The sequence below is a fragment of the Caretta caretta genome, chromosome 14 (genome assembly GCF_965140235.1).
Source record: "Caretta caretta isolate rCarCar2 chromosome 14, rCarCar1.hap1, whole genome shotgun sequence".
In the NCBI taxonomy this organism is placed as follows: Eukaryota; Metazoa; Chordata; order Testudines; family Cheloniidae; genus Caretta; species Caretta caretta.
This window is the reverse complement of record NC_134219.1, coordinates 14672171-14697998: the sequence shown is the minus strand read 5'-3', so window position 1 is coordinate 14697998 and position 25828 is coordinate 14672171. Positions and strand designations below refer to the sequence as shown.

Below are 25828 nucleotides of genomic sequence, written 5' to 3'. Positions count from 1 at the left end.
AAATTGCAGAACTACTAACTGTAGTCTATAACCTATCATTTAAATCAGCTTCTGTACCAGAGGACTGGAGGATAGCTAATGTGACACCAATTTTTAAAAAGGGCTCCAGAGGTGATCCTGGCAATTACAGGCCTGTAAACCTGACTTCAGTACCAGGCAAACTGTTTGAAACTTTAATAAAGAACAATGTTGTCAGACAAGTAGATAAACATAATTTGTTGAGGAAGAGTCAACATGGCTTTAGTAAAGGGAAATCATGCCTCACCAATCAACCAGAATTCTTTGAGGGGGTCAACAAGCATGTGGACCGAGGGGATCCAGTGGATATATAGTGTACTTAGATTTTCAGAAAGCCATTGACAACATCCCTCACCAAAGGCTCTTATGCAAAGAAAGCTGCCACGGGGATAAGAGGGAAGGTGCTCTCACGGATTGGTAACTAGTTAAAAGATAGGAAACAAAGGGTAGGTATAAATGGTCAGTTTTCAGAATGGAGAGAGGTAAATAGTGGTGTCCCCCAGGGGTCTGTTCTGGGATGAATCCTATTCAACATATTCATAAATGATCTGGAAAATGGGGTAAACAGTGAGGTGGCAAAATTTGCAGATGATACAAAATTACTCAAGATAATTAAGACTCAGGCAGACTGCGAAGAGCTACAAAAGGATCTCTCAAAATTGGGTGACTGGGCAACAAAATGGCAGATGAAATTCAATGTTGATAAATGCAAAGTAATACACATTGGAAAGCATAATCCCAACTATACATATAAAATGATGGGGTCTAAATTAGCTGTTACCACTCAAGAAAGAGATCTTGGAGTCATGGATAGTTCTCTGAAAACATCCACTCAATGTGCAGCAGCAGTCTAAGGGATAGATAATAGGACAGAAAATATCATGTTGCCTCTATATAAATCCATGGTATGCCCACATCTTGAATACTGTGTGCAGATGTGGTCACCCCATCTCAAAAAAGATATATTGGAATTGGAAAAGGTTCAGACAAGGGCAACAGAAATGATTAGGGATAGAATGGCTTCCATATGAGGAGAGATTAATAAGACTGGGACTTTTCAGCTTAGAAAAGAGACGGCTAAGGGGAGGTATGATTGAGGTCTATAAAATCATGACTGGTATAGAGAAAGTAGATAAGGAAGTGTTGTTTACTACTTCTCATAACACAAGAACTAGGGGTCACCAAATGAAATTAATAGGCAGCAGGTTTAAAACAAATAAAAGGAAGTATTTCTTCACACAATGCACAGTCAACCTGTGAAACTCCTTGCCAGAGGATGTTGTGAAGGCCAAGACCATAACAAGGTTCAAAAAAGAACTAGATAAATTCATGGAGGATAGGCCCATCAATGGCTATTAGCCAGGATGGGCAGGAATGGTGTCCCTAGCTTCTGTTTGCCAGAAGTTGGGAATGAGCGACAGGGGATGGATCACTTGATGATTACCTGTTCTGTTCATTCCCTCTGGGACACCTGGCACTGGCCACTGTCAGAAGACAGGATACTGGGCTAGATGGACCTTTGGTCTGACCCAGTAGGGCCATTCTTAATACTCACTTGTCCAGCGAGGGGCAGAAAAACTTATATTATCTTAATTTGACAGATGGGGAAACTGAAGCCCATTGGTTAAGTGTGTTGCTTCAAGTCACACAGTAAGTTGGTAGCAAAGCCAGGCATAGAATCTTAGAAATGTAGGAGTGGAAGGGGCCTCAAGAGGTCGTCTAGTGCATCCCTTCACACTGAGGCAGGATTAAGTATACTTAGAGCAGGACATAGACCCCAGGAGTCCTGACTTCCAGGCCTCTAATCCTGGTGCTGAGTTCTTATGTCCATTGGCTGCAGCCACTCACATGCCTCTTATAGCTGGCTTTTGGGCACTTTTAAATGAGATGATCCCATTTCTTTTTCATATTGTGGATCATGTCTTGAAAGGGACAGTGTCTCATGATGTCACTGTTCCCATCTCCAGTCCCATGGACCATCTCCAATCCCAGTTGTCATCACATAACATCTTTGCGGCTACAATGGCAGCCGCTTACGTGGAAGAATAACATTAGCAAAGTGGTCAGTATAATTTCAGCTTCTCTAATGTGACTTAGAAGCTGGGAGCGAGAATAAGAGCGAGTACCATGGACCAGCCACCTCTCTACAGACCACAGCAAGTGCTCTGCAGTGGTCCATGGAGCAGTTTGAAAACTGCTGCTTTGCACCAAATATAAACATGCTTCCCCAGCTGGAGGTTCAGCAATGAGGACTCTGTGTCAGAGAAAAATCTAGGTTCTAATCATGCAATTGGATCCACCTGGAGCCCCATAGACTTTGGTGTGTTTCCACAGGAGTCCACGGGTCCATGTGGTTCCAGTTGTAGGATCCAGGGCCTTTGTGTTCATTGGTCATGATCGTCACAGTTTTATCAAAACTAACCCTGAGTGGGGAGCAGGTCTGGGTGGGAGCCACACACAGAGCCTCAAAACAACAGTGATGGTGCCATGTCAAGCAACAGGTACAACTGACATATTTTTGGTTCATTTATTTGAATGTTTCTGTTGGGGTGTGGAGAGGTGGATATTTTTTTAAAGACTATTTTTAACCAAGTAAACCTTGACCAACCTCTTTCACACTATGCAGTATAAATACGCAAGTAGGTGAATATCTCACCTGCATTTAGACCTTGGAAGCATTGTTGAATTGGGTGATCACTCCCAGGCTGTGGGTTAGTTAAGGATGCCTGCATTTGTGGCGAGGCTTCTCTGCAGTGAGTGGCAGGTTTTCTGAGTGTCGAGCGATGTTTGGGTTTGAGGTGAATGAAATGTTGAGCCCTTTCTGAGCTCTTCAGAGCTCTGTGCTCACTTGCTTCTGATGCTCAGAAGAGTCCTGTGTAACCGTGGCAGCCTTCTTGCTCTACATATAGTGTCTGCTCCTTGCAGGCCCAACCCTTCCACAGCTTGGTAAATTCCTATGCAGACAAGTCCTTCCACTGATTGCAATGGGAAGGGTTGCACATCTGGGCCCCGTGTCTCTCCGGTTCACACCTGCTCACTATTGAAAAATACAGCAGTTGTTTCACTGTTGACAATTATCCCCGTTAGCCCTGTAGATCCAATACATCTACAACAGAGAGAAGTGGAGTCTAATCTGCTTTGATTATCATCACTTAATCTGACCTGAAAATTTTAGCATCTCTATTAGTGGTAATGATGCAAGTGGCAGAGAGAATGCGGCTTGAAGAATCATTGTTCTGACTTATAAATTGAGGACACTTGGTCTGTAAGTGAGTGGGAGGGAATAAGATTGGAATCCAACACTATCAGTTGCACAGAGTAACTTTTCTGAGTATAGATGGACATTAAGGGGAAACCTGACAAACTGCTCTCGTTTCCAAGGATGAGAACTCCTGTTCTAACCTCTGTAAAAGGACTTGGAGAAAAATATGTGCTCCCATCCTCTGAAAGGGAGACAGCAGTGCTGGGAAGAGAGGCATGTCTACCCCTCATAGAGCCTGAAGACTGGATAAGGAGAAGTGTGTTTCCAGATGTGGAGCAGGCATGTTCTTGTGGGACAGGGAGCCATCAGACTGTGATAACTCGATTGTTTTGTACAGTAGTTTTGCCCGCTTTACGGTTGCCTTATCCTTCCCCTCTCAGCCCCAGTGTCTCATCCACTTGTTGCACCTTGGCGTGACATAGATTGTAAGCTCTTTGGGGTGTGGGCTCTCGTTTTACCCTGTGTCTCTAGCCCAAAGGGCCCTGATCCCGCCCCAGAGGCATTACTGCAATACAGACAATTACTCAGAGCTTCCTCTATATGCCCAGGAACTGGCAAAGTGCAAAGAGGCAGCTCAGCCCGCATGCTGTGAAAGTCACGGAACTTGCCATGTGCATCGTGGGTTGCAGACACGCCGTTCTGTACATGGACTCATGTTTGTGTACAGTCTCTTTTGGTTGTTGTTAGCACTGGCCCCTTAAAAGACTCAGAGTCCTACATTCATGCAGATGATACAAATATGCCATGTAAAGAGTCTGCCTGTGCCCATTGGGCCTCTCCAACATAAACACAGGTATAATGTATATACAGTTTAGTAGTTCTGGATCCAACTACAGCTCTGTCTAATAACAGTTGAGGTTTTGGTACCAAGAGATGCCACTATACAGTACTGATAGATTGATACTGGTGCATAGTCTCTCCTTCCAGCTCCTGAGCACTGACCAGGCCTAGCTTGGCCCCATTGCTGACCAAGTTAGAGTGGCTTGTGTTTGGCCTCCATAGAGCGATCTCTTCCTCTGTGTCCTTGCTATCCACGTCTGAAACTCTGGGTTTGTCTCTTCACAGCCTGTGGAGGCAACGGATGATGCCTTCTGGGACCAGTTCTGGGCAGACGCTGCAACTTCAGTGCAGGATGTCTTTGCTCTTGTGCCAGCTGCAGAAATCCGAGCAGTGAGAGAAGAATCTCCTTCTAACTTGGCCACTCTGTGTTATAAGGTAAGGTGCCTTCTCCTTCTCACCTGGAATTAGTGAGAGTCAACCCTATGGAGAGTCCCCGCACTGAAGTGGATCATAGGCGTTGAGTTGATCTGCACAGGGATCAGTTTCACCAATAGGCGCCTCTCACTTGTATTACCATCATGCCTAGGAATCATGGAGAAGAACCCCATTGTACTGGGCGCTGTACAAACACAGGACAACAAGACAGTCCATGGTGCTGCTTTCTGTGATTAGCAGCTCCCCATATGCTTGCCAAGTCCAGACTTGGCATTTGTAAGTATTGGCCATATGAACAAGTAAATGGTTGCAGCAGAAATGCGTGTTGATTTTTGGAGCAGATACAAAAGTGATCCAAGTCCTTGCAAATTCCATTCCCTGCCCTACTCCCTGTGATCCTTTTCAGGGCTGCTTGCCCCTGTATCCTCCTGAGGTTTAACTGCAGCTCCCCTCTCTGCCCTGCAGGGCATGGGCGGTTTGCTCACATTTCCTCTTTTGGTTTACCACAAACCACAGGTGGCATTTGATCAGTTCAGTCATCACCCATCACCTCCCCAACTCTTGGTTTTAACATAGGCTGCCATATATTTTAAGGATTCTGACATGCAAGCGTTGTGTATCCTTAGTGGAGCCAGTGCTCCTGCTTCCTCATCAGAGCATCTGATTGCTCCTCAAGGTTCAACAACAATCTCGGCTTCTGGAACGCAGAAAGGCCCTAAGGGCCTGAGCCAACTATGGTGCTGGTCACCCTAAAAATGCCACAGATGGATAGATATGGGAAAGAGTCTTAAGCCTATTTCCCCATTTCACTGCCCTATCTCCTTTGGCATTAGCACTAGAGTTGGAAAGTTTTTTCATTGGAAAACGCAGATTTGTCAAAACTGAAACAGTTCACGAGAAAGAGTCAATTTCAATGAATCTCCCGATTCAAAACATTTTTGGAAAAAAATGTTCTGAAATTGTCAAAGTGTCCCATTTTTGACACTTTCTAAACAAAGTTTAGTTTTCCATAGATTCCAAGGCCAGAAGGGGCCACTGGGATCCTGTAGTTTGACCTTCTGCATAACACAGACCATAGAGGCCTTCCCTGAATCAATTCCTGTTTGAATTAGAGCAGATCTTTTATAAAACATCCAGGCTGGATTTGAAAATTGTCTGCTTTGATTGCAAATGACTTTTTTTGTTTTGAAATTTTAGTTAATTTACACTAAAAATTCAAAAATAATAATAAGGTCAAAATTGATATGAAATATTTTGAATGATCCAGAGTGAATTTTTTTTTCTTCATTTTTCCCGCCCAAGATTTTGAATTTTCCCATCCCAAAACGGGACAACAAATCTTGAAATACCAAATTCTTGCTGGACGGGAAAACCGTTTCCCACGCAGCTCCGATTAGCGCTTCCCTTGATGCTTTTCTGTCGCCCTTGCCCTCTTGCTGTCTGCAACACAAGGGACATCTATTCATATTTCTTTCCGTGCCAGAGCTTGTCAATTGTAAAGCCAGTAGGATATGGCTGGCTGCTGCTGCTTGGGGAATAGTCTGGTCAGCAAGACTTAGCCTGTCTAGCCAGGCCTTGGCACTAATAATGCTTCAAGTTCTTGCTGCACTATGGTTTGCACCATGTGAACAACAAGCGTGTTCAGAAATAATTGAATGCAGATCTAGCAGAGCAGCGCTCGGCAGCCATTTTCCACCATGGCTGTTACTAGCATGGTTTCCTTTTCTAGTGTAGACAGACTATAGACTTCTGAGAGAACCATGCTGTGCATTTGTCACCACACTTTGTTCCCCACAAAGCAACTCTATGGTCTTCTACCCAACAGAGGCTAATGTGCTGGGAGACCTGGTTCTAACATGGTTGTCCCTCCGGATGGTTAAAGGATGGTTAGCTCTTGTGATGTAAATGGGAGCTAAGTGCATTATTTTAACCACGTTGCTGATCTATGCAACAGCGTGGATGTGGGTAGGGATAAAGCACAATTTGGGACTACGGTTTAGTCCTGCGAGGTGGAGCCTGTCTTACGTGTGGTGTTAATGGATTTTGTAACACTGTTGTTCCTTTGGTTTAGATGGGGCTATGGCACAATTGTAATGTCCTTTGCAGCTGTGTTTGGTGCAGACTAGGGTTGTGTTACAACATACTGAGCTGTAACTGTACCTGGCAATAGATTCAAACGCAGTCCCAAGGCAGAGCACAGCCAGGCCCCAGGTAGCACAAATATGTCTGTTAAGGCAGTGGTGCAAACTGACAAAGTCAATGAACCAGAGATGTCGCTGGGAACCTCAGCAGAGAGGCACAGCCTGTGAATTAAAACCAACAAGTCAAATCCTGAGTAAATGTCCCTGGCTTTCATGCTGAGAGGAGAGGGGGAGGGGGAGGACTAGGACAGGAGACCCTAGGAGGGAAAAAGAGCTTCACCTTCTGTCATGAAAATAAAGTGGTTTGCCTTCAGCCTCAGTAAGCTGCAGTGGCTGTTTGGCAAGACAAGTGTCCCCATCCCAAAAAACCAGCAGTGCAGTGTGACTGACCCCAATTTCCCTGTCATCGGTGGCCTCAGCAGAGAAGCCAAGCACTGGATGGCCCTGGGAATTGAACCCCCCCTCTTAGCCTAGAGGTGGGCTCCCTGGGTCAGTGCTAAAGCACATGGAGAGCATGGGGGGAGCTTGGGCTGCTTGGCCACTGGCCAGGCTGCCCTTGTCCTGTAGATACCAGAGAACTTTCAGTCTACAGGGTTTTCAATCCAGCACCATCTACCAGTGCTAAATTCACTTCTTCTGGGAGAGGGCAGAGGAGGCGGGAGGCTCTGTTTTGGAGAGCTACACTTTCCAATTGGCGTATTCTAAGAAAGTGACTTCTTAGCATACAAGCTTTTGGGGGCTAGCACAGCGTCTGGGCTATGGCTGGGGCTTCCAGGTGCTATGTCAATACACATAATTAGTAATAACAACAGGCATTCTCTTGGCTTCCACATCTCGCGCAAGGAGAGATGCCTGCTGCGATCATAGGAGCGTTTAGAATAATTGTACATTTCTGCGGCTCGTTTCTAACTGCAGCATAGAGAGAGATTTTCCCCAGAGGAACCATAGAGAGCCCTTGGGAAGTGGAACCAAATGCTGTTCATAATTCTGTGGTAGTGGGGCCTGTGTGTCCGGAAACCATACAACTCCAGATTAATGCCTTTGTTTTGTTGCCATCAGGCGGTAGAGAAGCTGGTTCAGGGAGCGGAGAGCGGCTGCCACTCGGAGAAGGAGAAGCAAATTATACTGAACTGCAGCCGGCTCCTCACCCGCATCCTGCCCTATATCTTCGAGGACCCTGACTGGAGAGGCTTCTTCTGGTCCACTGTCCCTGGGGCCGGCCGTGGTGGGGTCTGTATCTACTGGGTTAGACGGTTCCTCTTTGGGAGGGTGGGAGGGAGAAGCTGCAGGAGGCAGAGAGCTGCAGGAGGTAGGCCCAACATTAATCAGCTGGGAACAACCTTGTTTCAGTGGGTTCAAACTTTGTGGGAAGGCTTGTAATGGAGTAAGGGATAGGATGTAGCCTTGAAACATAAACGTGCTGATGACAAAGCCCCTTCTTCCCCCTCACCCCTCAGCAACCGGAAGCTTTGCGCTAGCTGCCTCCATCCTGAGCATGCTGGGATGGACTGAAATTAACAACACAGCCCATCTATAGCGCCAGTTTTATTGCCTTCCTTCCCTTCTCAGCTATGTTTGTTTAGCGTAGGCTGATGGGTTTATTGGAGCATTTCAGTCACTTGGGTGTAGCTATGAGTAAGGGCTTGTTCATACAAGAAAGTTGCTCTGATGTAACCTAATTTGTCAATTTAAACTGATATAGCTACACAGGTGCAAAAGGCTGTGTGGACCTTCTTATTTCACCTGAAGAGAGGCTTCTTTGGTTTAGCTTAAGTGGATTGGAAACAGGCTCAATTAAAATGGACATATGCCACTCTTAAATCAAAATAAGAGTGTCCCAGGCCTTTTGCGCCTTTTGCAGAGGCTTAACTATATTGTGTTAAAAGCAGATTCCAGTTTTACCAGTGCAACTTAATTGTGTAGAGAAGCCATAAGAGACATGGTCAGTGGCCCATTCATGAACTGAGCTTTTCAGTTTTAAGCTGGGGGTATGGTCTAGTTGTTGGAACCAAGGACTGAGAACTGGATCCTAGCTTCTATTTCTGGCTCTGCCACTGACTTGTTGTGGAACCTTAGGCAAGTCACTTAACCTCCTGGTATGCCTCTGTTTGTCCCTATCTGTAAAATAGGAATAATAACGTTTCCCTTCATCACAGGGGGAGTCGAGGTAGAATGTTTATGAAGCACTTTGGGATCCTTGGCTGAAGTGCAAAGTATCATTATTACTGTGAATATTGACATGTCAGGAGGGGAGCAGTTACTGTGCCTTGCCCACTTGCTGGTACAGCAGCCGGGTCTTAACGTACCAGAAGCACTGTCCTTGCAGACTCTGCATCTGCAGACTGGTCCTTTTGTGTTCAGCTGCTCCCACCATAAGCTGAGTAGTTCTACAGTGCTTTTCGTTGAGGTTTAACAGAGGTTGGCAAGGGTGGGGGCAGTATTGGTGCAGTCAAATCCTTGCGCTATCTCAGCCTGTCCCTTCTAATCTTTTTTGCCTATAGCAACTTCAATGGGAAGATCTGGGCAGCAGGAGGAGGCAGGTTTGATGCCCTTTTTCTCTGCTGTGGGTTTGGGCAGGTGTCTGGGGACCCAGTTTCCCCTGTGGGGACCTGAGTCTGTGTGTGCTGGGTGATTAGATTTGCTTTGGGAAGGACAACACAATGTGCTGTGTGTGGGGATACAGCCAGGCCATTGTTAGGAACTGAATTTGCACTTTATTCAGCAGTTGCCTGGGCCAGCAGTGATTGACCCTAAGCATTCTGGCTTCTTGGGGGGGGAGGAGAGGTATAGCTAGGACTGACTGTGCAGTTGACCTTCTCCTGGCCCATTTGTCCTGTGCTCGTGCCTCATGCATACTCTGTTTGGGCCCCTCCGATGAATCAGGGCCCCTCAATGGTGAATGAACTAACACTGTAGTTTTAGCAGTTCAAACCAATCCAATCTTACCCCGCAGCAGCTGAATAAGGCTGGCCATAGCGTGAGGCAGGAGATCCGTATTCAAGGCCGGCCTGGGATGCCGTGGGGAAGCCAGCAATTTGATCCAGTAGTGATACCTCATCTCCACTTCACCCACTAATTTGGGAACAGCCCCGATGCACTTCGAAGGGCGGCTCCATCCTCTCAACTGGGGTGGGGAAGAGGAGTTGCTGGGACGCTTGGCCTATTACCAGACAGGACAGAAATGAACATGTCCCCCACCTTTTCGTTGAGGTGAAGGTCACCAACGTGTGGTGAAGAAAGCCCCTTTACCGGGAGGACAGACTTGCCTCCTGGAAGGGGCTGTGGTCTGTGTGTGGCTGAGGTCGAAGGGGTGGCAGATGTCAGTTTTTGGATGAGGAAGTGGATGGTAGACCCCAGTTTGCTGGGGTTGTGAGTGGAAGTAGGGAAGATCCCCGGATGAAAGTTCTGGGGGTTGCGGGGAGGGGAGGGGATGGGGAAGGAGGAAGACCACAGTTTTGTGGAAGTGATAAGAGACCCCTGGAAATCTCTTTGGGAGCCAGGGACCTTCCCCAGCTTCCAGGGTGGGTGGGACCTACTGGCTTGTTCTATTTTGTCTGAATCACGGCTGCCTGCAGGGCAGATACCCCCAGTGGGGAGATGATTTGTCTGGAAGCCCAGGCTGAGGTGATGCAGATCATCCTTTTTATATCCCTTTTGAGTTCCAGGCTCCTCTGTTTCATTTCTGATTTCAAAGCCGGAATGAGAAGCGTCTCTGCTGATTGCTGGCTCCCCACCCCCGGCCTTGTTCCTGCGTCTGGGATCCTGTTATTGGCCTCCCCAATGTCGCATTAAAAGACGTCAATGCAGTGCAGGCTATTATCTCCCTTCGGCTTGCCTGCTGTTATTTAAGGGCTTTGTGTGCGCACTGACGGGGGCCTGGCTGTCACAGATAAGCTGCCGTTGCGCCTCGCCCCCTCCTGGCAGAAGCCTGGATTTAGTCGTACTGGGGAAGACATGACATCCAGGATGCTCTTTGAATGGCAGGGCTGGCGGCTTACTGGAGACGTTCCCCTGGCAACGGCTGCAGAGGAGTAACCACGTGTGATGCTAGCAGCCGTCTCTGGATAGGCGGAGGTTTGCTTTGAATGCCAGAGAGAGCAAAATCCACTCTGCAGGCAGCTGCTCGCTGTGCCATGGCTGACTGAGACGTCCCCCCCGTCTCCATAGCAGCCCCTCAGTTCTGTTGCCTGCTAGGTGACTCCAATCCCTGCGCCACATTGTACATGATCTGATCACCCGCCTGGTCATGGTGGGGTGACTCCTTGCTCCCCTAACAGCTGTGGTCCCTCTTCTAGGTAAATGGTTCCCTTTCCTCCAGCATCTGTATTAACTGGAGCATCCCAAGCAGACGAATAGCTCTCTGATGACTTCTTGTAACCCCCAACAAAGCCCGAAGAGGCAACTTCATGTTCCCCCTACATCTGTAGGCCTTGAGTCCTTCTCCTTCCCTCAGCTGTTTGATTGGCCCATCCTCACTGAAACTGCTCCCTCTCCGACTACATCTGCCTGCTCTCAGGGATGGCTTCTCACTCCTCCCTACCATACCTTCCCAACGGGTGGGTTGCCTACCTCTCCATTTTCTCCCCTCCTCCCCATCTCTCTTTCCTGCCTGCTCTTGGGGAAAATCCTCCTTCCCTGCTGCCATGTTATATTAATATTACTGTGCACTGACTCTCAAGCTTGGGCTGAGAATATTCTACCGTATTTATCATTTTCAGGGTGATGAAGAGGATGAAAATGCCCGGCCCCTGGCTGAGTCATTGCTCCTGGCAATTGCAGATCTGCTCTTCTGTCCAGATTTCACTGTCCAGAGCCACCGGAAGAGCACTGTGGTAAGCTGGGGGATCTGCTATTTAGCTCCAGGTAGCTGAGCAGGGGGCCTGGCTTTGATTCAGTTTCTAATAAGGCAGCCATCTTTTCTCTATACCAGTCCAAATTAGGTTTCCTTCCTGTCCACCTGGGTAAAGTTGGACAGCCCTTCCCTTGCACACGGTGGGTATGAGCTGATGGGATGCAGAGGAAAGGTGCCAAGCTGAAGATCACCCAGTTAAAATTGAGACAGAAGGGATCCTGAGAAATGAGGAAAGGGTTCTTAACTAGGCATATCGACCTGGTTACTCTGTGAGGGATGCAGGACAGAATGCCAGTGTGCTGGTATATAACAGGGATGAATTGCGAAACATGCTGCTCAGTAAAGAGCTCTCAGGAAAACCTAATTGATTTATTGCCCTGTGGCCAGTGGATGTGTTGGTTTGAAATAAGTCTACCCTGGGCAGCATTGTACTGTTAAACAAGAGGAGCTCACACATGACATTGGTGGGAGCCATATAAGAACTTAGATCATGGAGCAACAGTAATGATACAACTGAGCTAGGCCTGAAGTTGAGGCTGAAATCCACAAAAAGTCGGAGCAGTCTCCAAATTGGTGAGCAACATCTGGAGCTAAGGGGGGATTGTGTTACAAAATCTGAATAGAATTGGATAAGGAGTTCCTGATTCTGCCAACCTAAAAATAGAAATGCTCACCGAGAGGGCCAAATGTCTTCTCGTATCTTTGCCACTTTGTAACAAAAATCCCTCTGAAACGTAAAAGGGCATTTCCTAGGCTTCCCTAGCTGAGATCTAGTGAGCAGCCCCACATTTCTGAAGTTGAAATCTGATTTCAAAAGCGACTCCCTTCTTAACTTAGTATTTCCTGGGTTTCTAACGTTTAAAGTGTTATTTGAACTGTAACATTCTTGAAAGGCCACTGATCTGTGCCTGCAACCTTCATTCCACCTCCACAATGTGTTCTGTGTGGCAATAACACTACTGACCTTCATTGTAAAGCACTTTGACTTCTAAAGATGAAAAGCTTTGTATAAGAGCTAAGGATGATTATTGTTATGTTACCCAGCTGAGGCCATTAGGACTGTGACGTTCAAACTTTGCCCCATTGATGTCGGCATTGTCCATCTTGTCAGGAGGCAAATGAATGGAACAAATTGCAGATGCTGTTATCTTTGATACAGATGAGAGAGCCTGTGGAGATTATTGTTTCATTTGCTAATGTTTGTACAGTGCTTTGAAAACATAAACCACTACATAAGTACTGAGCATTACAAAGCCAGCCTTGCAGTGTGCAGGCATGATCCAAGCAACCTTCATAAATCACATGTAATGCTCCATCCTAATTCAACCATCTCTACCATTAAGATGGAGTCTTACAACCTGGACCTGGAGAATCCATGGACCCGACTGCCATGTTAAAGGGGGATGCAGTTGTAGCTGTGAATTCAGAGCTACCTCTGAAGTAGGATATCAAGGAAAACCAAGACCAAAACTGTATGAGATGGCCTGGATTGAAAGGGCTCTTGTGTCACTTGCTAAGTCATCCTGAAGGGTCTCAGGCTGTTCTGCATAGCTGTAGGCAGCAGAATGGTGCACCACTATGATATGACCTTGCTGTGACTAATGGTGGAGCTGCCGTCTCTGTCCTTCTGCAGTGCTCAGCACTCGCTCCATGGTGTCCATTTGTTGTAAAGGGGGCATTGATTAAAACAACCCCTCATGATAACTTAAAAGATCAACCTGGTGTTGTCCCAGACTAGGAGTCAGCTAGAAGCCACTGCTAAGCTTCCCAGAGATGGGAATTAATGGAACTGTATACTTCCATGTGGACAAATTACAGTGCTGGGTGGTTCAGTTCTTTGGCATCAGTAACATTTTTTGTAATCTCATTTTCATGGTTCAACTTCTAAAATCAGACTAATCTATGAAATTCCAAATGATCCTGCCAGGCCCCTCTGGAATTGGAGGTAAATATGAGGCTGAAATAAGGGACTCCTGAGTGGAATGTGAGGTACTAGAGTAGTAAAAGCAGCTGGAACCTTGGTGCTATACACTTCCACATGTGGAGCCTGATTTTCAAAGGTGCTAGACACCAGAAGGTACCACTGATTTTCACTGGAGTTGGGTGTACTCAGAATCTCTTAGAATTAGGCCCTTGGCTCGGAGGCCAATGTTAGACACCGTTGTAATTAGTTGGTCTTAATTTAATTAATTTAATCCCTTAATTTAATTTAAACCTTTTCCACGCTTCCTAGATCACAAAAGGTGTTATTGCATCATATCTGTCTGGCTTGGTTTGTGCTCACATACTAGATCTTGCTAAGATCCTGTTCCTTCCCCCATTAGACTAGATACGGCAGTCAATTCATTTTCTGGGTCAGTGTCAGTGGAGTGATGATTGTGGAGTCTTGATTTTCTAAGAAGCCCTACTCTGAAAAGGGAGGAATTGACTTGCATATCTCTTCATTTTGCCTTGAAGGAGCACCTGAGCAGCTTGTTGCCTCTGACATGCAGCTGGAGGTATCTAATGTTGGCTTTTTGAGGAAATATCAGTGCAGTCTAGTAAGGTATAGAACAAATTCTCGTGCTCTTGGTCTCTGGATTCAGTACTGCCTGAATGAAGGAATGATGATCTTGTGCCTAAGGCCTGGGCTACACTGCGGGGGAGGGGGTTTCGAACTAAGGCCACGTCTACACTACCTGCCAGATCGGCGGGTAGTGATCGATCTATTGGGGATCAATTTATCTCGTCTAGTGTAGACACGATAAATCGATCCCCGATCGCTCTGCTGTCGACTCCGGAACTCCACCACTGCAAGAGGCGGAAGCGGAGTCGACAGGGGAGCAGTGACCGTCGATCCCGCGCTGCGAGGACACGAAGTAAGTGATTCTAAGTTGATCTAAGGTACGTCCACTTCAGCTACGCTATTCTCGTAGCCGAAGTTGCGTATCTTAGATCGATCCCCACCCCCAGTGTAGACCAGGCCTAAGATACGCAACTTCAGCTATTCTATTCGCGTAGCTGAAGTCAAAATATCTTAGTTCGACTTAGTGAGTACAGCTGGCCATCCTCATGGCGGCGAGTCGACTCGCGGCGGCTCCCCCGTCGACTCTGCTTACTCCTTCTGCTGAGGTGGAGTACAGGCATCGATTTATCTCGTCTAGACGAGACGCAATAAATCGATCTCCTGGTCCGGCGGGTAGTGAAGACGTACCCTTTGATGATATAGGTCTGGGAGACAGGGACCTTGGTTCTAGTCCTGGCTCTGCCACAGACCCTTGGACACATCACTCACCCAGATCCACAGCTGGTGTACATCAGCAAAACTCCATTGAAATCAATGGACCTGCACTCATTTACAGCAGCTGAAGATCCAGGCTTTGTCTGTAAAGTGGGGATAATGTCTATGCCACAGAGGAGCTATAAATTACTGGATGTCTGTAAAGTGTGCTGAGGTCCTCACGTGGAAGGTGCTATAGAAGATTGTGCAATATTGTGTGTCTGCTTCTGCTTGACACTGTGGATGCAGAGGGATAACAGCACTGATCTTCTGCACTCTGGCTGGCTGCATGTTCAGGGGTTAACTCCTGAATTCTCTGCAGATCCATCTTGGAAGTTTTCAGAGTAAGAAAACTCTAAAATTACTAACCTTCCCCCCTTCTCACTGGGTAACAAAGAAAGCCTGTGGCATGAAGAAGGAAATAGACTTCAAGCTGCAAGCCAAGTATGTGTGATGATGCAGGAAGTTTCTCTCCTACCTGATTGGCCTGTGATGCCATCACTGAGATCAGAGCTGAGTTGCCTGGTACAGGCTGGGTGAAGAGTAGCAATAGCCGGGTGGTCTGATATAGCCGGGTGAGTACCAGCTGGAATGGCTGGCACTACCCCATCGTTACAGATCAACCCCTCCAGAAAATGCAGTCATCCTGGCAAACAAACACTCTTCCATTGTTCCCTCAAGAGTGGAGAACTTTAGTATCTTGTTCCTTTCACCGGCATGTGTTACAAACCAGGGACAGCATTAACCCAGTGTTAGCACAACTGCAGGGCTCTTTCATTGGGATTGTAACTCAAGTGAGTAGAAGGAGCCTGTCAAGTCTCAGCTCCCTCTTCATAAAGTTGTATTGTCGTAGCAAATGTGCTGCAAGCCCGATGGCCTGGCCTTCAGAGCACCTACAGCTTCCATGAAATTCAAAGGGGTGTATTGGTGCTCTTCATCTTTGGAAGTCAGATCTTGGGCTACTCTGTTTTGTTTTAGCCTCTCCCGTGTTGAATATTTTTTCTAAAAACTGCAGTATTTATACCAGGCCCTGCCTGTAAATACAGCAGTGTGGAACCCTCCTTTAAAAATATACAGATGAAGGAGCATCAACATCACATCAGACTAGGGTGTATTTGATGACTGCAAAATTCACTGGGAGATGGGGGTTTCCAAAGAACCCATGACTTGCACTTCGTGCTCTACAATAACGACAGTAATGGGGCAATAATATCACTTAAAACATCCCAAAATGTTAAGCAGCAAACAGTGTAGCATGGACTCAGATGAATAGGCAGAAGCTTGAAATAACCCCTGGGGTTTAGGTCCCCACTGGGGCTAAGTAGGGGGAGAATTCTTTATGGCTGGTTGGTTGTCTGTGTGGCCTCTCTCACTGCATATGGCTCTTGTGCTCAACTCCCCAGCTGACTGCAGTTTAATCATCAGAGGGCAGGGATGGAATTCTCTCTCTCTCATTCACACGCACACGAGATTGTATGTGCAGGGGATCTCAGGGGAGCTCATGACTGTTGCAGTCCCAGCAGGAGTTGTTGTGAGGGGTCATGCAGGAATCCCGGCAGCAAGTGAGTTCCAGTCTCTGTCAGCAGGAGGCACTGAAGGGGTAGTACAGGAGCCGTGGCAGCACGGGGAGCTTGCAGTTGCTCCAGTCCCAGCAGGAGCAGGTGTCTGTGCGCTAGCTTTGTGGGAGCTCGTGGTTGGGAATGAAGGGATGGTGGTGTGATTGCACTTGAACCTCTCCATACGGAGAGCAGTCCTGGAGGTGCGGGAGAGAGGGTTGCATAATGGATCACTTGATGATAACCTGTTCTGTTCATTTCCTCTGAAGCACCTGGCATTGGCCACTGTCAGAAGACAGGATGCTGGGATAGATGGACCTTTGGTCTAACTCAGTATGGCCATTCTTATGGGAATCCAGGGTAATTGGAAGCTGGACTGTGCACCGTTTTGGGGGGGGGGTGTAGGGGCGAGAGTGTGTTGGGGAGGGGAGGGGATAATACGTCAGACAATTAAGAGTAAAGTACGTTTTGACTCATTAGCATCATGGCTCCCCCAGTGTGGGCATCTTACAGCATTCCCCAGTGGGCTGTTGACTCAAGCCTCTGCATGCTGGAGCTCTGACCTCTCTCCTCTCCCCAGGACACGGCGGAGGATATCCACTCTATTGACAGCTGTGAGTACATCTGGGAGGCTGGGGTGGGCTTTGCTCACTCCCCCCAGCCCAACTACAACCATGATTTAAACCGGTAAGACAGTCCAGAGGTGCAGGGCAGTGTGCTAAGTGTGTGTGTGGTGTGGCCCTGATGGAGATTTTCATGGAGCTGGGATCTGCTCTTCCACTTCCCCAGGTGTCCAAGGTTGTCATTTGCTATAAGCAAGTGGGGCCTTTGTCCCACCAGAGCTCAGTTTGCCCATGCCCTAGACTTTTCATAAGTTTATGTCTTCCACTCCCCCCACCACTCTCCTCTGGGACTCTACAGGATATGATGTAATCACATACAATTTTCTATATGGTGACACAACTTTGCCCGCCCACTTTGTTTGAAATGAAGCCCCTGCCAGTATCTGTGACTCCTGCATGGGTTTGCTCCTTGTTTTGGGGATGCATCTCTTTATTGCTACCTATTATACCAACAGAACTTGCAGTACAGAGCAGGGAAGTACCTAACGGCTGCAAAATACGCTGCCATGTTGGGCTTGCAAGCTCAGATCCTGGGCTCCCCATTGCAGTAGGCGCTGGGAGTACAGCAGAGGTAATGCACCTGCTTCCTCCTGTTGGGGGCGGAGTGGGAGGATCATCTTGCATCACTCTGGTTTCCCATTCAACCCCCTACCTCCCACAGCCTGGGTAGCATGGCATGGCTTCGATAGGCCCCGAAGGGAGCCACATTCAGCCTCTGCTGACTGGAATGTGGGGCCTTTGCAGGGAGGGGCTGCTGAGTGGCATAAGGCGGCTGAGGGAAGTTGGTGGGGATGCATGGAGGGCAGGGGCAGGTTCTGTTCTGTGCGGTGGGGGTGGTTACCTGGATTCCAGTGTGTTAGCTGCTGGATGGCCCAATTCACCGCAGACCCACCGAGAAGGGTTCTGTGTTGCTGAGGATGAGACTCCTTGAAGTGTCTGTTGCTGGTGAGAATGGTAGTTGTGTGTCTGGGGTCTTAAAAGGATGTTTCCAGCTGGCTTGAAAATAGCTGTCCAAGGATGCAACTGAGGACTCTTTACCCAAAGGACTCCAGGACTCGTCTTCCTGCTTTTCCTCTTTCAGGACAGAGCTGCTGAAACTCCTGCTGACGTGTTTCTCAGAGGCCATGTACCTCCCCCCCTCCTCAGACAGCAGCAATGCCAATCCCTGGGTGCAGTTCTTTTGCTCCACAGAGAACAGGTGAGAGGGACAGAGGGCAGGTAGCAGATGTTTTGGAGTGGGGGAAGGGGATGAGTTCTGCTCCTGGCTCATCTCCCCAATACACAGGATAGTTTATGAAGCACAGCAGGCTTAGAATTTGTTCCCCTAGGCTGGGCAGATGGTGGCTGTTTTCATGGTACATCCTCGTCATGTGACTCTCTCTCCTGCCTCCTTCTCCATACTTGGCCCACTTTGTCTACCTGACACACAGTCGCCAGTGTGAGTTAGGTCAGTATTATCCCTGGGTTACAAGTGGAGAAACTGAGGCACAGAGAAGTGATGTGCCTTGCCCCAGACCCTGGAGGGAGTCTGTTGCAGAGCTGAGTGGGTAGGACTCAAGCATCCTTGGTTCTCAAGCCTGTCTCCAATGAGTAGGCTGTCCTTTTCCCTGCCTTGGTTTCCCACTTCCCCTCTTTGTTAAAATGGGCACCTTGTTAGTTGTAATGAGTACAGTGCCTGGTTTGCTGCATTTTGTTATAGGGGAATGCTGCCCCCTACTGGCTGAGCAATGAATCTCCAGTGTGACTATCAGTCTGCAAAATGACAGTTGCCTGTTTCTTTGACGCTACATTTCACAGGCCTGAGGAGTCCAGCTTCATCCCTCTGTCTCGAGTGCTTCAAGAGTCCTGCCATCTTTCTTATGTTTTGTGTGTGTGTTACTTTAATTAGAGAAGGGAGCTGCATTGACAGCCGTGGAGGCTGAAGTCCTTTACTGGGTCACAGAACAGGCAACCCCCCCAGGCAGGATCACCACAAATGTCCACCATCCAACACCACAGCCCTGACCTGGGAGGCTAGGAATCAGACTGGAGATCAGTTTCCGTGGCCCATTCAATCCTCAGCCTCTGCTGAAATTGACAACCCATTTGTCAAATTGGGGGGTGATTTTTGTGATGTACACACTTGTCCCTGGGAACTAGACTGAGACCTTCAAACTCATTCCACATAGGCCTCCAAACAGCCGCCAGTAACACCTTCTTATTTGCTGTGGACTTGAGCTGCATTTGAGCCAATAACCCGCTGTAGAGGCGAAAGGCTCAATAGCTCATTGCCAGATCAAGATGGCCTCCATGTCCTGAATGGTAAGGACTTCAACTGAAAGCCTGCTCTGTCTGTGAGGCCTATATTCATAGAATATCAGGCTTGGAAGGGACCTCAGGAGGTCATCTAGTCCAACCCCCCTGCTCAAAGCAGGACCAATCCCCAGTTTTTGCCCTGGATCCCTAAATGGTCCCCTCAAGGATTGAACTCACAGCCCTGGGTTTAGCAGGCCAATGCTCAAACCACTGAGCTATCCCTGCGCCCCCCCCCCCCAATGTATACACTGTTATTAAGTGACTCCTCCCCCGCCCCACACACCTGAGTATGACTGTGTAGATTCTCAAGCTAAGCTGCTGGTTGTGCTCCACATAGGAAGCCTGCTTCCTTTTGGAAGGGCATTGATTAGGGTATTGAGTGTGCAGGCCTCTCTCTGAGGCTATGTCTACAGTGGCACTGCTATAGCGCTTCTGGTGAAGACACTCTCCCGTCGGCTTAATAACTCCGGCCTCTGCGAGAGGCAGTAGCTGTGTCGGCGGGAGAAGCTCTCCCACTGACATAGCGCTGTCCACAGCTGTGCTTAGGTCGGTGTAATTTTCGTTGCTCAGGGGTGTGGCTCGTAAGTGATACTGAAGCGGTTTGTAGTGTAGACATAGCCTAAGTCTCTGGAGTTCTCTTGCAGGCACGCACTGCCGCTCTTCACCTCACTCTTGAATATCGTCTGTGCCTACGACCCAGTGGGTTATGGGATCCCTTACAACCACCTGCTCTTCTCTGACTACCGGGAGCCCCTCGTGGAGGAGGCGGCCCAGGTGCTGATAGTCACTTTGGACTACGACACCTCCACCAGCTCAAGCCCCTCAGTGGATGGCACCACTACCGGCACCGCCATGGATGACGTGGATGTAAGTTACACCAGGTTCCTCTCTCACCTTGCTCCCTGTCTCTAGTGTCTTTGCAGCAAATCTTTTTTCTAGGTCTTTCTGATGCTGCCTCCTCTCTACCAAGGGCTTCTCTAGACTCACACTTGTGTCTCGTCCCAGCTAGGACACTCTTTCTCATATCCTACAGTGCAGGTGTGTGGATGGGTAATGCTCGTGAATGATGCCAGCAGCCTCAAGTCCCTGAAGGTTGCAGTCCTCTCTTTATATACAGCCCAGGAAGTACAGGTCTCCCCCCGCTGACCCGAAGAGGCCCTCTTTAAGGCTACAGAGAAGTCCAGTCCCTCCCCACAACCCCGTTTGGCCTTTTTGCTTTTCTCTGGGGCCAACTGAGGTGGGTTTTATGCTGTGGACACTTGTCTACAAGGGCCCAGTCTGACACAGTCCAACCTATTTCCCGTAGTCCACTAAACAGCATCAGGTGGTAATGACTTTGGTCACAGTGGCTGGTAGGTGAAAGTCCCTTATCCTGTTCCCAATCCCTTGAGCCATCCGGTCCCCTGGCATTTAGAAGTGGAAGTATTTGGGTCACTCACTGAGAAGCTGACAATCGGAGAGCTGATGCAGGTGTTGCTAGCCCACGGCTCCAGTTGTTGCTGGTGGTTTGGCTGGTGGTGATGGTGAGCATCCCCTTGCTGTGTGCTTACACTTGGCTTCCCAAGAAAATTCTGTTACTAATACGGAGTTCTTAAATTTTCTTTTAATGCAGCCTCCAGGGCCAGACAACCTGTTTGTGAATTATTTGTCTAGGATACACAGAGAGGAGGTAAGGAGTTCCTTCATTAAGACTCTTCCTGATTGATTTCCTGTATATTAGGCTAACCTGTGCCACCGCACATTGGTGTTTCTTTACTCTCTTGGTTGTGTGTCCCAGGACTTCCAGTTCATCCTCAAAGGGGTGGCACATCTGCTTTCGAACCCATTGGTCCAGACCTACCTGCCAAACTCAGCCAAGAAGATCCAATTCCATCAGGAGCTCCTTGTTCTCTTCTGGAAACTCTGCGACTTTAATAAGGTGAAGATAAACTAGCACTGTGTGGGGAGGGAGACAGACATCACGAGTCAGTGTTGGAACCAGGAGGTGGGGATAGGAATGGGAGAGGGGCTTGGTGACCTCGGAATACAGAGAGTTTCTGGGGAGCACCGAGCTTGTGCCCCAAGATGGGTCTTTTTAGACTAATGAAATTTCAAGCATTTAGAGGTGAGTATGTGATGTACGTGGTTGGTTGAGCTGGCCCCTGCTGACAGGGGTGATCACGTGACACAAGAAGCTCTGGCTGTTGCCAGGGGTGATTACATAAACCACAGAGCTCTGGCTGCATTGGCCCCTGCCCAGCAGTTAGTGGTGACTACATAAACCATGGAGCTCTGGCTGCGTTGGTCCCTGATGAGCAGGAAGACGTGAACATGTGACTTATGTCAGTCCCTCTGAGGAGTTAATGGTGATCTTGTGACAGATGGGCTCTGACTCCTCTGACCAAGGACTAGGGTGAAACCCAGAGCAGTGCGTGAAAAAATTCTAACAAGAATTTTAAAAGGATTAAATCCTCACGAGATGGAAGGGCTGGATTGCTCCCCCAGAAGCAGGACGCATGCAGGCCTGGATGGCTAGGCCTAGCAGAGAGGCTGCCCTGTTCCTTTCCTTTCTCATTACCTGCTGGCTGGGATCAGCGATTAAACAGTCACAGTCATATTTTAAAAAGCAGCCACTGATTTAGATGCCTCAGATTTTGGGTGCTCAGCTTGAGATACATAGAGCCTCCCAAAGGGACCTACAAATCCTCAGTCCCTCTGAAAATCAGACCCTAGATAACTCAAACTAACAGCCACTTCTGGAAATGCAGGTCTGGGTGTCGGTCTCCTTTTTCTAGCTAGGATGTGAAAGCTTCTTTGACTGACTTGTCAGGGCTGATACCAGGACCTCCTACAGCACAGTTCCTGGAGAAAACAGAACCTGTCTGAGATCATCTTACCTCCTTCCCTCTCTTTCAGAAATTCCTCTTCTTCGTGCTGAAGAGCAGCGATGTGCTTGACATTCTGGTTCCAATCCTCTACTTTCTCAACGACGCCAGAGCAGATCAATGTAAGTTCTATATCCGCAGTTCCAAAGCCTTGGGCTGCAGATTCAACTCTGGAAGGGTGTCCCTGATCTGCTGGGGAGAGAGAGACAGACAGTGGGTCCCACTTCTGCTCTCACCCACCCCCAGTAAAAAAGGAGTTTCTCCACTGAAATTACTATGGCGTAAGTGAGAGGAGGATGAGGGCAGGTGTCTGCAATTCAGAGACTTTAGGCCTCACACAGGAATTTCATGGAGGAAAAAATGAGTCCATGCGAATCCTTCGCTATCCTGGGGTCAACCTCAGAAATGTTCTGGACCCCAGGCCGCTGGAAGCAGGAGAGATTCGTTACCTTCCTCTTCCAGCTCCATTCCTGGAGGCAGCAGGAGTTTCTGCCAATAGGTTGTTTCCTTGCCTTCCTGTGCTACTGTGGGAGATGGAGATAGGGTCCTCCCATGCAGACCCCCTGTGTGGGCAGTTCTGTTACGTTGTGGTTTCTCCTTTGGTCTCGCTCTGTTTCTTTTCTCTTCTCCCTGCCCTTTCTTCTCCACTGGCCAGCTGGCTTCAGCATTGTGCTTCTTTCTGCAGCTCGAGTGGGATTGATGCACATCGGCGTCTTCATCCTATTGCTGCTCAGCGGGGAGCGTAACTTTGGCGTCCGCCTGAACAAGCCGTACTCTGTGCGAGTGCCCATGGACATCCCCGTCTTCACAGGGACGCACGCGGATCTTCTCATCATAGTGAGTATGGCTCTGGCTGGCACTGCCTGCCCCTGCTAGCTCCTGCTTCATCCAGCCACACTTCACCAATCCCCTTCCTGCTTTTACCCTCTGAATGCTGGTACACCCTAGGCTGCCAGCCAGTGAGGAGCCGGAAAGACCTGGGTGCCTGTCACTGAAGCGTCTGGAGCATTAGTGGGATCCTTGCATCTCTTGCAAGGAGCATGAGAGGAGAGGTTTTGTTAGAGGATGGTTATTCCAAAGGGCAGGGTACTGGTGTGGAGGTGGACAGGTGTCCCAAAGAAGTGGTGGGGTGGGGTGGGGTTAGCACTGCTGGGGCAGAACTGGTCCTTAGGAAAGGGAAGGATGGTCTAGTGTTTTAAAACAAATGATCTGGAACAAGTCATTTCACCTCTCTGTGCCTCAGTTTCCCCAGCTGTAAAAATGGGGACAGTAATACCCACACCGCATTGGGCTGTTGCGAGGTTAAATTCACTCATTGATGTGTATGAGCTGCTGAAGTACTGCGGTGCTGAGCACCATAGAAATGCCTGTAAACAAAGCCCATGTACTCTGGCAGCTGGTCCTGAAATCAGCTGCAAAGCCCCATGGTTTCTGTTGTACTTTCTGTAGCAGCTTCAGGTAGAATTAAAAAATGGAGGCCTGTACTGAATGAAATATGAAAATGAATAACACAATCAGTAAAAAGAAAAGGAGTACTTGTGGCACCTTAGAGACTCAAGTACTTAGAGACACAAGTACTCCTTTTCTTTTTGCGAATACAGACTAACACGGCTGTTACTCTGAAACAATCAGTGAAGTGTCCCCTGTGCTTTTTATTTTATATTAAATTCAATGTATTTTATACTACATCTAAATTATCAGTGGGCTGCAGACTCTTGTGTTGACAGTGCATTACTGTAATGGAGTGGGGGGGGGGGGGCAAGATGAAGTTTCTCTCAGCTGAGGGGGCAGCTGAGGCTTTTGGCACCTGGGGAGGCATGGGAGTGAGTTTGAGATTGTGGGATAAGTGCATTAACTAGATGTTTCTGCTAAAATTGGCAGCGAAATTGTTAGCTCATATTGATGTTTAAATGCCATCACTGGGTTTCAGGGTTAACACCTTATTGAGATTAATAGGGCAGGTCACACCTCTCTTATTTTAGGTTGTCTCCAGACTTCAGGAAGATGGCACTGCATCAGCTTGCACTCAGTTTCTGTTTTTAATATGCCCTTAACCGTAAGGGCTGGAAAGGAGTCTGTATAAATGAAAGCTTAGACTCCTGGAGCACAAGTCTACTGCAAGAGCTGCATTCCATGCCTGTGTAATTGCAGAGTACACAGGCCCTGCCTAGGAATGAATGTTGTCAGGAAGCTATTAGCATGGGGGTGGGACTGGTATTTGTGGGGATAGTTATTTCAACAGTGCAGCTGTGCTGGCTCTCCCATTGCTCAAGTCCTTCCTTGCTGTAGGTCTTTCACAAGATCATAACCAGCGGGCACCAGCGGCTGCAGCCCCTCTTCGACTGCCTGCTCACCGTCATCGTGAATGGTAAGCAGCCCCGACTCGGAGTAAAGCAGCCTCCGGGGGAGGGTCTGGGTTTTCCTGGTAATTTGAGTGTAGGAATCTAACTGTTGCCTAGGTTTGGTAGCATTGGCTGGTCCAGTTTAACTTGTAGTTAGCATAGAAGGTGGCAGCAATGGTCAGGGCAGGAAGGTGCTGCAGGGGAATTAGCCTGCGCAGCTTTTGGGGTAAAGCCGATCTGGAAGATCCCCACTTCACTGGAGAGCACCTGTGGAAACGGGGCTGGGTGGGAAGAATGCTGGTTGGAGTTGGATGGCTAATGAATTGGACCCCTCCCCTTGCGAGCTTTCCCTGCAGAGGAGGGTGGGAACAAGGTGCCAGAGGGGTAACCTGAACAAGGGCAAAAAGAGCTAAAGGAAGTGTTTGGGACAGGACTGAAGAGGTGTAATACTAACTCTTCTTCAGCAGGTGGCGCCAGTGGTTTTCAGATGAAGGTAGCTGGGTCTGAATTGTAGCCAATGATGTCTCTTCTGATGCTTTTTAAAAAAAAATCTATAGAGAGCATCTCTCTCTCTTCAATTCTATAGGTTTTTAGAGTGATTTCTATAGGACCCTATTGGGTTCATCCCTGTAAAATCCCATGAGACTTGTCAATAAGGAGTATGTGAGCAGATCAGTGAGGGCTTACAGTGGGACTTTCTTACGAATTAACCTACTTCCTCTAATCAGTCTTCTCTCTCCACTCTGCCCATTCCTCTCTCTTCCCTTCCCGTAGTGTCTCCCTACCTGAAGTCTCTTTCCATGGTTGCTGCCAACAAGCTGCTGCACCTCCTGGAGGCCTTTTCCACCACCTGGTTCCTCTTCTCCACGGTCCAGAACCACCATCTCATCTTCTTCCTGCTGGAGGTTTTCAATAACATCATCCAGTACCAGTTTGACGGTAAGTAGCTAAAGGTGAGCCAGCTCTGACTTCGTTCTGCTGTCTCCGTCCAAGGAGCCTGGGGAGGAATTTCAGAGAAAATATTGCTCTGAGATACAAACTGTTCACTCTCTTTTGCCCAGGAAAGATGGTGCAGAAACCAGCTAGCAGCGGGCTTGTCTAGATTAGAGAAGTTTGTACCAATGTAGCTACTCTGGTGCCAAGCCCTAATGTAGACACACCACACTGGTGCAAAGTGGGGCTTTGCTAGTTACCAGTGCAAAGAAAAACCCTGTACACACAAGGCCTGAGATGGATGATAGGGTGAGGCAGGATCCCTCCCTTGAAGTGTAAGCCACAAATGATGGGTACAGTGAGTGTGTGTGAGGGGGGGTGGGAATACCCAGAAACATGGCTTAGTGATGGACTCAAACTGCTTAAATTGTTCAGCTTTGTAGAGGAAGGAGGAAAGCAGCCTCTCAC

The 25828-nt window shown here is 48.2% G+C and overlaps 1 protein-coding gene across 2 annotated transcripts in view; it reads left to right on the top strand.

Moving 5' to 3' along the window:
• The window catches only part of HID1 (HID1 domain containing), a 47880-nt gene that overhangs the window by 10345 nt on the left and 11707 nt on the right, over window positions 1-25828 (top strand). For both annotated transcript variants that reach the window (XM_048817973.2, XM_075119263.1), the window contains exons 2-13: window positions 4346-4495; window positions 7696-7866; window positions 11355-11468; window positions 16884-16990; window positions 18008-18124; window positions 19866-20088; window positions 20834-20890; window positions 20999-21139; window positions 22117-22207; window positions 22771-22922; window positions 24375-24453; window positions 25202-25366. In XM_048817973.2, coding sequence (XP_048673930.1) covers window positions 4346-4495; window positions 7696-7866; window positions 11355-11468; window positions 16884-16990; window positions 18008-18124; window positions 19866-20088; window positions 20834-20890; window positions 20999-21139; window positions 22117-22207; window positions 22771-22922; window positions 24375-24453; window positions 25202-25366 — 1567 coding nt within the window. The remainder of the gene's footprint in view (window positions 1-4345; window positions 4496-7695; window positions 7867-11354; window positions 11469-16883; window positions 16991-18007; window positions 18125-19865; window positions 20089-20833; window positions 20891-20998; window positions 21140-22116; window positions 22208-22770; window positions 22923-24374; window positions 24454-25201; window positions 25367-25828) is intronic.